Source organism: Pongo pygmaeus, chromosome X (assembly GCF_028885625.2).
Source record: "Pongo pygmaeus isolate AG05252 chromosome X, NHGRI_mPonPyg2-v2.0_pri, whole genome shotgun sequence".
Taxonomy (NCBI): Eukaryota; Metazoa; Chordata; class Mammalia; order Primates; family Hominidae; genus Pongo; species Pongo pygmaeus.
In genome coordinates, this window is record NC_072396.2 from 111,677,163 (window position 1) to 111,691,536 (window position 14,374).

At 44.3% G+C, this 14,374-nt stretch overlaps 1 protein-coding gene across 2 annotated transcripts in view; it reads left to right on the forward strand.

Annotated features, from left to right (window-relative positions):
• The window catches only part of FRMPD3 (FERM and PDZ domain containing 3), a 160,276-nt gene that overhangs the window by 92,112 nt on the left and 53,790 nt on the right, over window positions 1-14,374 (forward strand). For both annotated transcript variants that reach the window (XM_054473142.2, XM_063660145.1), the window contains exons 5-6: window positions 9,744-9,848; window positions 14,034-14,141. In XM_054473142.2, coding sequence (XP_054329117.1) covers window positions 9,744-9,848; window positions 14,034-14,141 — 213 coding nt within the window. The remainder of the gene's footprint in view (window positions 1-9,743; window positions 9,849-14,033; window positions 14,142-14,374) is intronic.

A 14,374-nucleotide genomic window follows, 5' to 3' on the forward strand; every position in this document is an offset into this window, starting at 1 on the left:
TTGTCCTTTTATAACCACACTCACTTCACCGCCTACATCCAATCCCTGTCAACCACTTTACATTTCCCTAATTTTATTTCAAAAATATTATATAAATGGAAGCAAGGCACTGTGGCTCCTGTCTGGAATTCCAGCTACTTAGGAGGCTGAGATGGGAGGATCACTTGAGGTCAGGAATTTGAGATCAGCCTGAACAACATAGAATGAGACCTCATCTCTAAAAATTTTCTTTTTAATTTAGCTAGGTGTGGTAGTGCACACCTGTAGTCCCAGCTACTTGAGAGGCTGAGGCAGGAGGATTGCTTGAGCCCAGGTGTTGGGGACTGCTTTGAGCTATGATAGCACCACTGTACTCCAGTCTGGGCAATACAGCGAGACCACTTCTCTAAAAAACAAACAAAAATAATATATAAATATAATTATATAATATGTAACCTTTGGGGATTGACTTTCTTCACTTAGCAAAATGTCCTCAAGATTCATCCAACTTGTTGCATGTATCAATATTTTGTTCCGTTTTATTGCTGAGTAGTACCCCACGGTATTCCATGGTGTGGATGTACCAGTTTGTTTAATCATGTACCCATTGAAGGGCATCTGGGTTGTTTCCAGTTTTGAGCTACTACAAATAAAGCTGCTATAATATTTGTGTACAGGATTTTTGTGGGCATAAGTTTTCATTTCTCTGAGATAAATGCCCAAGAGTACGATTGCTGGGTCAAATAGTAAGTGTATATTTAGCCTATTAAAAAACTGCCAGACTGTTTTTCAAAGTGGCTGTGCCACTTTACATTCCCATGAAATATTATATTTACATGTTTATTGTCTCTGTCCCTCATTAGAATGTCAGCTCCATGAGGGTAGAGACTGTGTTTTGTTACTGCTGTATCCCCAGCACCTGGCACAGAGTAGGTGCTAATAAATATTGGTTGAAGGAATGAAGGAAACCCAGTTTCCAGCCAACAAAGCAACCTAAACAAAACTCAAGTGTCCAAACTTAGGTGCAGAATAAAGGGCGTAACACTCACCCCAATCTCTATCTCGACTTTCCCATCCCAGTGCCTCCAACATTTTCTTACCCCCTGTTCTGCTCACTCTGCAGGTCCCAACCCACGGCCCCTTTGCTGTGGCCAGGCTGATTTCCTTCTCCTTCTTAGGTACATTTCCTTCTTAGGTCTTACTGCCCTGTGGACTTTTGTCCTTGTGCTATTCCACATCTCTTCTAATACATGTCTGTTTCTTTTAAGACCTTGTTCGATACTCATGTTCTCCAAACAGCTTTGCCTGACTAATCTCAATGAGCATTTCCCTAATTTGTTCATTCACTCATCAAGCATTTATTAAATACCTACTATTCTGGACACTCTTCTAGGCTGGGAATATAGCAGTGCACAAGACAAACATGGTCCCTGCCCTCACAGAGCTTACATTCTAGTTCTCAGTCTTGTGCTGTCTAAATCCTTGGAGCATAGAAGTGGACGAGTACACACACACACAGGGCTAATTGTCAAAACATTTAATGACCTGTACAGTAGGAGCCAATCCAGTCAAAATATAAGCCAGTAATAGCACCGGAGCAGAGTCTTGAAGCCTCCTAATTATGCCAGATGTTAACCCTGTAGTTGATCTACGTTTGTAAGGAGGTCCAGGGGGAGAGGTCAGGTGGCATCCAGGAAGCGTAGGGCAGTGCCTATTTACCAATCAGTGTGAAAGAATCTCTCTGTATTTTACAACTGGTATGGCCATCCCAGTGCATCCCAATTGAATGTCAGCCTTACATACATGTGCAGTCGATCCTCATTATTTGCAGATTCCCTATTTGTAAATTTGCCTACTCCCAAAAATTTATTTATAACCCCCAAAATCAATACTCACGGCACTTTCCTGGTCATTTGGAGACATGTGCAGAGTGTGAAAATTTTGATTTACCCAATGCACACGTTCCCAGCTGAGGTCGGACAAGGTGATGCTCTGCCTTCTTGTGTCAGTTCTCATACAGAGGTAATCAGAGGATGAAGACGATAGGGGGCAGTGCAGTGTAGTGCAAGAAACAAACTGCAGTTCTGGGGCCAGTTGGACGGGGTTTGAATCTTGACTCTGGCACCTGTGAGTGGAGTGGCCTCAGGCAAGTCACTTAACACTTTTGAGCTTCATTTTCTCTTTGTAAAATAAAGAACATAGAAGCTATTAGGATGAGTTGTTTTTAAATTTTAACACCATAATTTATGTGAAATATTGGAGCAACAGTTCAGTATTCACTAATCAGTGTTCATGGAAATGTCATAGAACGTAACCACCTTAACAAGTCTCCATTGACAGATCTTCTCTCTTTAGCTATACTGAAAGCTTCTTGAAGACCCCCAATATGTGTTTAATGTTACTCCCTACATCACAGAAAATAATACTGTGTTCACAGCAGGCACTTGGCATCTCATGGGTGCAAGGAGACTGCTACCTATTACAGAACTCTTGTCATGTTAAAGTTTGATTACCACTACTTCCAGAAGACAACCTCCTAATAGGTCCAGGATGTGGCCTAGGAATCTATATTTGTTAAAAAAAAAAACAAACAAAAAAAACCACTGGACCAGACAATCTGCAAGTCTCCTTCTATTAATAGCTCCTACATTCTGTGGCTGATAATGGCCTAATACCTACTCCTACATACTGTGGCTGGTAATTTTTTTTTTTAATATATAGAGTCTCGCTCTATCACCCAGGCTGGAGTGCAGTGGTGCCATCTCAGCTCACTGCAAGCTCTACCTCCTGGGTTCAAGCGATTCTCCTGCCTCAGCCCCCCGAGTAGCTGGAATTACAGGCATGTGCCACTACACCAGCTAATTTTTGCATTTTTAGTAGAGACGATGTTTCGCCATGTTGGCCAGGCTGGTCTCAAACCCCTGACCTCAAGTAATCTGCCCGCCTCGGCCTCCCAAAGTACTGGGATTACAGGCGTGAGCCACCACACCTGGCCTGGTAATGGTTCTTGACCCTGTTTATCCATTATAACCATCTGAGAAGCTCTGAAAACTATTAATAGTCACTTCTGATTCATTCGAGCAGCAGAAACAGAAAAAAAAAAGAAAATATGAAAATATTGATACTTGGGCTCTTGCCCTGACTCATTGAATTAGAAGCTCTGGAGATGAGGCCCTGGTATTTGCCTTTTGAAAAGGCTCACCAAATGATTCTGATATGGACTCTCTCTCAGATGACATTTTCCTTGTAAGAGTGACTCATAGCATGGCAGACAATTGGGGAGAGGGGTCACAGAAGTTCTTTCCCAGGGCCCCTCAAACCATACTGCATAGATAGCCACTTAATAAGCTTCTGTGTATTTAAGGGTGTTCCTTAATCTTTGAATTACCAACTAGTCCTCATGACTGACTGGATATGTATTAATCTTGAAACCTTTAGACCTTGGCACACAGTAGGTACTCAGTAAATATTTTTAAATGGATAAAGTACCGGATTATGACCAAGAATGACCCTGACAAAGCAAGTACAGACAATCTGTTTCAAATGAAACCCTAGTTTTCTGGTTCTGAAAACAGCCTGTACTTAAAGAACTGAAATCCCTTCTGCTTGGAGCCACCTGCCCAGAAAAAGAAAGCCAAAATAATGGGAACCACCTCAGAGAAACTGGTTTTCTACAGAGCTTCCTGATGTATAGTGTTTGTCAGATGGTAGATACTCCAACCATATATGCTGAATTAATGAACTAATTCATTACTAATTTTAGCAATCAACTAATACATTTTATGCCATGTCTACTATGTGCTTGGTGCTAGGGGGAGAAATATTAACATAAAATGGCATCTCTGCTTATACAGCCTGGTTGGGGATGTGAGCGATGGCAGTGTGGATTAACAGTAGTACTATAGGAAATCCAAGAAGGGGAATTGAGGAGTTGGGGAAGGATTGAGGATAAAGGTAGAGTTTGAACTAAACTGTAAAGTGATGGCATTTAGCTAGTCAAAGGGACACTCTAGACCCTGAAGGATGGGGACAGGGAGGAAACAGCGTGAGGTGGGTCCAGGAGTGATAACAAGCCCAGTGTGTGCAGGGAGCTGTGGATAGAACTACCAAATGTAGCAAAAAGGTGATCTTGGAGAGAGGTGGTTAGAGAGTCAGGTGTAATTTGTGGCGGGCTTTGGAAGTCAGGCAGAGGATATGTTCATGTCCAGGCAGTCTTGAGTGTGGGAAGGAAGGCCCCCTGGTTCCCTTAGTAGTGATCTGGTGAAACCAAGATGGTCCTCCATTGGGCTCCCACAGTGGTTGCTATAGGAATTGATTATAAGTAGGCTCAGGTGTCAAAGGCAGTGAGCCAGAAGGGCTAATCAGTCAAAGCTTCAAGAACCTGAGTTTCATTTTTTTCAGTTACCAAAGCGGGGCCCTATCTTGCTCTAAAATATTTGGCCCTATATCTGACTGGTCAAGATTTGAGTGATCACAACCCTGACATCTGTACTAATACAGACAACAAATTTTAAAAATGGCCAAAAAATAACCAGCTGCTGAATTCTGCACTGAGAGTAAGTCAGACTCTCTTCTATTCCTTATTCCACCAAGCTGCTGGCTTCATATTTGCTTCAAGCGGCTTGCAGTGGCCCCAGAGGTACTTAGCAATTCTAGTCCCGTGTTTCAAGCCAAAATTCATTTCAGCCAGAAAGGGTGCCTGTTGCAAAATGAGATTCCCAGCTGCTTGGAGAAAAAAATAGGGTCAGTGAAGAGCTCAAACATTCCAGCCTTAAGGTGCTCAATTAATCTATCCTTAATGGATTGGGATATCTTCAACAATGTCAATTTCCAGGCCCCACTCTTCCAGAGATTCTAACTTTTAAAATCTGGTGTGAGCCTAGGCATCTGTGCTTTAACAAGCACTCCTCAGTGATTCTTATCATCAGGCACATTTTAAAAACAGCTGGTTAGTTCATGGTTATGAATTAGTTCAGAGGTTGGCAAACTGTTTCTCTGAAGGGCCATATAATAAGTATTTTAGGCTTTGCAGGCCATATGTGGTAGCACAAAAGCAGCCATAGGCAATACATAAATGAAGATCACGGCTGTGTTCCAGTAAAGCTTTATTTACAAAAGCAGGTGGTGAGCAAGATTTGGCCTATGTAGGCCTGTAATTTGCTGGCCCCTGAAGTGTATTATGCCTTCCTGCTACTGTATTCACATTTTGACCTGGGCCTTCCCAATTCTCAACATTGTAATTCAAAGGAGTGACCCTAATATTACGAACTTCAAGCCCCACAGCTGAGCTTTGAAGATGCTTTGGGACACGGAGGCCTCTGAGAGGCCCCTCATATCCCACTGCAAAGCAGGCCTCACTTGTGTCTGAGCATAAGGCTAGATGTGACTCCATGACATCTAGCAGAGACCAGCTGGCAATGAATGAGTCACCAGCATCAAGGCTGAAGACTGAGAATAGGATGGAATCTTAGAGACCAACAGGACAAGGGTCAATGAGGAATGAAGTATAAACAAGCTGAAAATAACTCTGAAACAGACACCTGGAAATGATTACAATCCCTGAAAATATTGGCAATTTCATTTCCTCCTTTGTGGTTTGTGCCTATAATTAACTGAATCTTTGGTTTTCAGTGGTACAAACAGAAACTCTGTAGGACAGGATCTAATCTTGCATCTTTGGTAGGGATAGCAAGGATGCCATCCTCTTCACTGTGGTGAATACATAAAAGGATACTAGTTGGGGTTCTTCTTTTGTTTGAGTCCATTACATAACACCAAGGTAGAACCAGAACCAGTGGATGAAAGATCAGGAAAGGACTCCCAGCTTTAGCCTGCTGTGGGGGAACAACCACTAAGCAAAGGCTCAGGAAACCTGGGTTCTGGTTTCGGCTCTGCTACTCAATTATTTCAGTACTTTGGGTAAAGTATATCCTCTTCCCAGGCCTCTGTTTCACATGTGAAAGTGAAGGTTGAGCTGCATGGCCCATTCAGGTCTCTAGAGATGCCTCATTCTACACACTGTGCCATGCAGGCATCTGAGGGCAGATGATGGCAGAGAAGAGAGGTGACTGTCAGGTAGAAAGATTCCACTTGGCTCATGTTTGTGGCACCTTGGTGGAACTTTGGATGACTGTGGAGATGGAATCAAACACAGCTGCCTGAGCATAGGTACAAATCTTTCTATCTTGCCCCTTTCTCTTGCTTCTGCCTCAGCCTGCAGCCCCTGCTCAGGATTGGAGCACCAGGCTATGCAACACACAAAGGCATTTATCAACTCCATGTATAATCAATACTGTAATCACTTTCTGCAATGATCTCCAGCTCTGGATTTCATTGTGCTATATTGTCTGCTGCCAACAAATTGCCCCTTTGGCTCAGGATGAGAAGTCTAAGGTTCCTTTAGCTCAATGGTTCTTAATCTTGGCTGCATTTGGAAATCATCAGAAGCTTGAAAAAATACTGATGCTCAGACCTCACCCCCGGGAATTCTGATGTAATTGGTCTGTGGTGGGCCCTGGGCTTCAGGATTTTTAAAAGCTCCTCCCAGCATTTCTACTATGCAGCCAGAACTGACACTCACTGCCTGAGTTCCTGCTGGACTCAGGTGAAACAAGTGGTTTTTTGCAATCTCCCCTCTGTGGGAATGAGATTGCTGGCTCTGACAGAGAACACAGCTGGGACCAGGGCCTAAGACACAATGAGGACGTTTGTTTCTGATGTGTATCTTAGGGCCCTGCCTTCCTGTGGCTGATCTGGTAAATGAATCTCAACTGCAGTGTAAATGGTAGATAATAGCTTAACGTATTCCCAGCTGGCAGGGACCTTCAGGGCCTTAACACAAAGAAATTCCTCATTGTAGGACTCGGGTTCCATGGCAAGGCCCATGGGGTGGTGGTTTGAAGTAGCCCCAAACCTGATTCACTCCCTAGTCCTCTTCATCTCAGTAAATGGCAAGTCCATTCTTTCAGTTGAAGTCTCTCTTTTTCTCACTCTCATATTCAGTCAGTCAACATATCATCCTAATTCAGTATTCAAAATATATCCAGAATTCACTCACTTTTCAACTCCATCAGTACCATCCTAGACCAAGCCTCCATTATGTTTTAACCATATTATTGCAGTTACAAATATTGTACTTAGAGACCCTCAACTGGTCTCCATGCTCTTGCCATTGTACTCCTACACTCTGTTTTCCACACAGCAACCAGAGGTTTCCTTTTAAAATGCACATCAGACTCTGTTCAATCAAATCCCTCTAGTGGAGTGAAATCCAAAGTTCTCACTGTGGTTTACAAGGTCCTACATGACCCAGCCCCCAGCTGCCTCTCTGAGCATCTCCCCTCTTGCTCCCCCTCCATCACGCCACTCCAGCCACCTTGGCCTTCCTTGCTGTTCTTCATACACCTCAATTCACTTCAGGGCCTTTACTGTAGTTTCTGCCCAGAAGCCTTTCTCCAGATAACCTGGTGGCTGTCTCTCCCTCACTTCCTTAAGTTTCTGCTTAATGTCTCATCCTCAGAGAGGTCTTCCCTGACCATCCTGTCTAAAATAACCTCCCACAGTGGCCGGGCGCCGTGGCTCATACCTGTATCCCAGCGTTTTGGGAGGCTGAAGTGGGTGTATCACTTGAGGTCAATAGTTCGAGACCAGCCTGGCCAACATGGTGAAACCCTGCCTTTACCAAAAATACAAAAATTAGCTGGGCATGGTGATGCCTGCCTGTAATCCGAGCTACTTGGGAGGCTGAGGCAGGGGAATCACTTGAACAGGGGAGGCAGAGGTTGCAGTGCGCCGAGATCGCACCACTGCACTCTAGCCTGGGTGACAGAGCAAGACTCCTTCTCAGAAAAAAAAAAAAAAAAAAAAAAAAAATTAAAAATATAACCTGCACAATCCTACTTGTGGATATATATCCAAGGGAATTGAAATTAGTATGCCAAAGAGCCATCTGCATTCCCATGTTCATGGCAGCACTATTCACCATGGCTAAGATAGGGAAACAACCTAAGTGTCTGCCATCAACAGATGAATGGATGAAGAAAATGTGGTATAAATACACAATGGAATACTATTCAGTCTTTAAGAAGAAGTAAATCCTGTCATTTGCTACAACATGGATGAACTTGGAGGACATTATCCTAAGTGAAATAATAATAATTATTATTATAAGCCAGACACAGAAAGACAAATGCCACATGATCTCACTTATATGCGGAATCTAAAAAAGTCAAAATCATAGAAGTGAAGCATAGAATGGTGATCACTAGAGGCTAAGGTTGGGAGGGAATGGGGAGATGCTGTTCAAAGGATACAAAGGCTCAGTTAGACAGGAGGAATAAGTTTTTGAGATCTATTGCACAGCATGGTGACTATAGTTAATAATAATGTATTATGTATTTCAAAATTGCTAAAATAATACCCTCACTACTCCCACTCTAACTCATTCTCTTGTGTAGTCCTTTACCCTGCCTTATTTTTCCTCAAAGTCCTTCTTTGCTACCTAAAAGATATTTATCGTCTGTCTATTCCTGCTGGAATGGATGCTCCACGAGGCCAGGGAGTTTTGTCTGTCTTATTTACTGCTCTATCCCTCATCACCTAGAACAGTGTGTGGCATGTAGTAGGCCCTTGCTAAATTTGTCAAATGAATGAATAAACGCCCCCCCAAAGACAATAAGGATGCCCCTCAGCACGACTCCTGTATTTCTAATTGCTGGGCCTTACGGAGCTCAGCAGGGAGCTAGAATCCAAGGGGCACCCAGGAAAGGCTTAGTTTCTAGTGTTTGCTAATCATGCTTCCAATAAAATTGTGGGAGAGTTTTCAAGAACTAAAAAGCCAGCCAGGCATGGTGGCCTGTAAGCCCAGCACTTTGGGAGGCTGAGGCAGGTGGATCACCTAAGGTCAGGAGTTCAAGACCAGCCTGGCCAACATGGTGAGATCCCATCTCTACTAAAAATACAAAATTAGCTGGGTGTGGTGGCACATGCCTGTAATCCCAGCTACTCAGGAGGCAAGGCTGGAGAATCGCTTGAACCCAGGAAGCGGAGGTTGCAGTGAGCCGAGATTGCACCATTGCACTCCAGCCTGGGTGACAAGAGTGAAACTCTGTCTAAAAATAAATAAATAAATACAAGCCTGGCTGATTTTTTGGGCATTTCTTACAGGATTGGATAAACAAAGTGGTGCAGAGCCCAAAACTAGAAAGCCAGGAGACTTGGGTTAAATCTCTCACATCTCTATTCCCCAATAGTGTAGTAACTGTGGATAAATCCTTTTGGAGTGCTAGGTCTCCTTTCTCCCACATCTAAAATAGTATTTATTATGCAACTCCTTCCTAGGGGCAGGGCATGTCTGTGAGGTGAACAAGATCATTTCTGTAAATTCTTTGGGATGCTTATATTCAGATATAATAATAACAATAAAAAGACACCCTTTAGGTCTATCTCACTTTAAGAAAACCAAATATATAAAAACTCAATGTATGTTATTACTAAAGAACTTTTGCAAACTCCCCTAGGCCTAGAGTATTAATAATGGGGTTCAATCTACCCAAATTCAATTCATGCCCAGCTGTTTCAGAACACACCAATTACATAGGGAAGCATTTAGCACATTGCCTTGCGCCTAATAGGTAATTAATATTTGTTTATTGACTCCTTGATCAGTAATGCAAAGTGTACCTGTACTGGGACATCTTAACTCTGACGTGACAAAGGTTAGGCTTTCTCTAGGAGAACTCACCATCTCTCTGTTCTTTTTCTAGTCCCCCAAATCTGCTTTCATCAGTGCTGCGAAGAAGGCCAAGTTGAAGTCCAATCCTGTGAAGGTTCGATTTTCTGAGCAGGTGGCAGTTGGAGAAACAGATGCAGTAAGTGTAGCTTTGGCTCCCTCTCCTCAGCCCCTGGCCATAATCTGCCTGGCTGTCAAGCTCTCGCTCTGGGGCTTCTTATAGTGGACAGCTTTCCGAATGGGTTAGGGTGGGAGCGTCCAGGTGCTGGAGGGGGAAAAGTGGTGAGTGAAGAGGGATACGTGACATCCAGAGAGGCCCCAGGCATTGTGAGGAGAAGGAATATATATTGATTCACTCAAGATCCTTCTGATGCTTAGAGAAATTTCCACCCCTAATACAGTAGCTTACACTCAGAGCAAGTGCTCCATAAACATCTTTTGCTACTTGATAGAAACAGGAAGGAAATAATGGCTTCCTGAAAACCCAGGGAATGAGTGGCTGGTGAAATTGAGCTCTCTTCACATTTAAGTGATCTTGCAACTCCACATCTTGACCGGAAAAGGCCATGCAGTGATGAGTAAAATTGCCTAAGGGAAATGATACAGACTCTCATTAAGTCACCAAGTTTTTATTAGGCACCTGCTATGTTCTTAGCACCAGAGGGAAGGCAAAATAAATACCTGTTCCCTGGACAAGTGGTTCAGATTGAGACAATACAAAATCTACTACTGGGTGGTATTGTTTCGAAGGACAGGTAATATTTGACAGCCCATGCCATGCAGCTGCCAATTTGGGGAGACTTGGCCAGCCACAGTGTTTCTCACTGCTTTGGGAGGTTTACATGCAATGAACTGTTGGCTCCAGATGTGCAAATGAGAAGAGGCAGGTGAAGAGCAGAAAAGAAGTGTGTTAAGCAGTCATGCATTCTGGCCAAGTCCCTCAGGAATCTGCAGAAGTTAGTGATAACCCGATGGGGACAGAGGGGATAGCTAGAGCTAACAGGCACTTGTGTGCTTTTGATAGCTGTGATGGGCAGAGCTGTCTGGAGGCCCTTGGCATTTACGTACTGAGGCACAGCCACAGTTGTTGGGAGAAGATAGCAGGCCCAGAGCAGGGAAATCAGCAGGGTGCCAGGCACTTCTATATTATTTGAGGCAGAGTTAGTGAGAAGAAGGGATAGAGGACACAGGTGTCTTCCATCTCCATTTCCCTGACTGTCATTCCCAAACTCAGTCTATGCCCTCCTCCATCTCTGCATGAGGAAGGCTGGCAAACCCAGGGGACTACAGGACCCCACTGGGCAAGCTGTCTGAATAATTGATGGTTGGGATCTGTGTCAATCCTAGAAGAAAAGGTTTAAGAGAAGTGATCATTGGTGAGCAGAGGGGAAAAGGAGTAATATGGAGTCCCTGCAAATCAGGGTGAAACAGACCCCGAGGTCCAAGTCACCAGGAGGATATTTGTGTCCTGAATGCTTGAAAACCCAGAGGACGTATGACTTGGATTTGGGAAGTATGAACAGGCATATCCTATCCCATCTCAACATTGCAGAGTAATCAGTCAAGGGCAGGCCACCCAGTGAAGAACTCCTTCCCTTCCTCCCCACTTCCCTCCCCTCTCTTCTCTTCCTCTCCCTTCTACTTCCCCTTCTCCACTTTCTCCTTCTTCCACCATGATTCCCCTCTCCATACGTCACAGCTAGGTTACAGGCACAGCTAGTCTACAGGCATAATGATGCCCCCCACTCCAGTCTATTCTGAATGCAAATGCCACAGAGTAGCTAGGACCCACCTAGAGTGACTTCATTCTCTCGGACAGGCCACCGGGCATAGTGTGAGGCTCTTGTCTGGGTGAGAGACAGACATCAATCTTCCAACTCTCGCTGCACTTGTGAAATTACCTGATGTTACAACAGCACCCTCCTCCATGCTGCCGCCAGTATGGACCATAGCAGCCTCATCACAGGTCGGGACCTGGGGGAGTCGAGGCCCAGGTGACTCCAGGCTCTCCTATCAACCCTTTCCTTTTGTGTTCCAAGGCTTTATTAAACAGCCAGAGCAAAAATAAATCCTGTGGGTGTTCCTTGCCAACTCTATTTTTAAGCTAATTCAATTAAGTAATTATCTGAGTCCAACCCAGTGTGCTAAATAAAACCTGCCACCACTGGGATCCGGGGCCTCTGGGCCTGGCAGGAGCAAGGCATCTCAAGATCAGGGAGGGGACCAGGGAGTCACACTCTTCCAATTTTATATCCCATCACTTCCCACCTTGGCTTGACCACAGCCAAGCTTGTCTCTTGGCTCCTCACCACCATCAACCATACCCCAACCCAGAAGGATTTGTTTGTTCCTCTTTCCATGCTTTGTCCATGATCCGTGACAGTCTCTAGGTCTAGACTGTTCTCATCTGGCTTCTCAAATCATCCACATCCACTGTCTCCTTCAAAATCAAAATCTAATTTGCCTTATCTAGGAAACTTTAGCCATCTTATACCTGTTGGTTTGCTTTGGTTTTATAATGTGTATGTGTGCCAAGTCACTACAACAAGAATTTAAGACTGGATTTAAATCTCCTGTAGCTCTCATAGAGACTTAGCATAGTGTTGGGCATACAGTAGAGGTTCAATGAATGCCCAGTGAATTAAGGAATCTGGTTATCTCTGCAGCTTTTCCATTCCTATAGAACTGATGATGATGTTGGCCTAGGGAAATGGTTGGGATGACAGTGATCATTCAGTAAGTGCACATCAAGCACCTACTGCCCATTCATTCAGCAGCCATTTATTGCGCACCAAATGTGTGCCAGGAACTTTGTTTAGTGTTGGGACTACAAAGATAAATAGGACATGGTCTTTGTGCTCTCACTTCACCATTTGATTGTGAAAGACAAATATCCTTCAAAAATATGATAAAGGTGAGTTTCAGCAGCATAGCGAGACCCTGTCTCTACAAAAAGTAAAAAATTTAGCTAGATGTAGTGGCACATGCCTGTAGTCGTAGCTATTTGGGAGGCTGAGGTAGGAGGATCACTTGAGCCCAGGAGTTTGAGGCTGCAGTGAGCTGTGATTGCACCACTGCACTCCAGCCTAGGCAATAGAGCGAGACCCTGTCTCAAAAACAAATCAAAACAAAACAAAATACGGTAAGAGCATTGTGAGAAGTGTGCATAAATTGCTATAGGAATGCATGGAAAGACCAGGTCCAAGTATCTGATGATATTAGACCAAGGCTTTACAGAATACATATTCGAGCTGGGTTTTGAAGGATAAATAGGAGTTTGCCAAAGAGGAAAAGAGAAAGGCAGAGGGAACAGCCTTTTTTTCTTTCTTTCTTTTAGAGTCCTCAGAGAAAGAGAATAGTGTTTATTTAATGAATTTTTATTAAGAATATCTCAATCACAGTCAGTATCTCCCACTCCTAGAGAGCTTTTGAAAATGTCTGAGGGCCAGGCGTGGTGACTCTCACCTGTAATCCCAGCTACTACTAGAGAGGCTGAGGCAGGAGGATCGCTTGAACTCAGGAGGCAGAGGTTGCAGTGAGCTGAGATCACACCACTGCACTCCCGCCTGGGCGACAAAGCGAGACTCCGTCTCAAAAAAAGAAAAAGGAAAAAAAAAAAAAGAAAATGTCTGAGGGTGTTTCAGGTCATCCCAATGCTTTGGTGTGCTACTGGCACTTCATGTCTCAGGGTCGGAGATGCTAAGTGTTGTGCAGGGAGGGGGACAGTCCCTGAATAATGAAGAATCATCAGAGGTATGGAGGTGTGAAAGAGGCGTGGGTACTAGGAACAGCAAGACGTGACTCTGGAGACTAGGCAGGGGCCAGGTCAGAAAGGGCCTAGGGAGGGGAAAAGGCAGAGCAAAGGCCTTGACAGAACATGATCTTGGCTTGTGAAGGGCCTCAGGGAAAGGGAGGTATCAGGAGATAAGATCAGTCTAGAAGCTTTGTAGAAGGTGTTTTAAAAAATGTCAGAGATAAGATCAGGTGGGTGAGGTAGACTCCAAAGGAGGCCTCTCATCAGCCCTTCAGGGGGTGTGTGGAGATCCCTTTGCTCTGATCTGTGGAGGTTTGAACTACAGTAGAATGTGGGTGCTCCGTGGTGTCAAATGGAGGTGGGCTTTTGCTATGGCTCAGTGTCTTGTTGGGGAATTTGGTTCTGGTCCCCATGTATTATTGATCTGCTCTTTCCTCTGTCTCTGTCCTCCTACGCCTTTGGCTCTCTGTCTCCATCACCTTTTCTCTCTCCTTTTTCACACCCTTCCTCTGGCTTCCTACCTCCTTCTAAATGAGCCCCTCTCCTTGTCCTTTCCCTGCTTGTTCACAGAAAATGATGAAGAAGGAAGCTCTCCTCCTCATCCCCAACGTCCTGAAGGTTTTCTTAGAAAATGGGCAGATCAAGTCATTCACATTTGATGGTCGGACCACTGTTAAGGTACATACAGTCTCCTCCCCCTGGTCAGCATTGCCCTCTCCAGAGTACAAGCGGTTGTGTGTCCTGTGTTCCTCTGAGTCTGCACATAGCTGCTTGCCACTGGAGTAAGGTGGCCTTTAAGCTCTGGATGCTTGTTAGCACAAATGCACAGTCCCAGATGACAGTGGTGGTAGAAGTTTGCATGCCCAACTGTGTGCTAGTAATTGTTAAACCGTGTGTGTGCACTTATACTT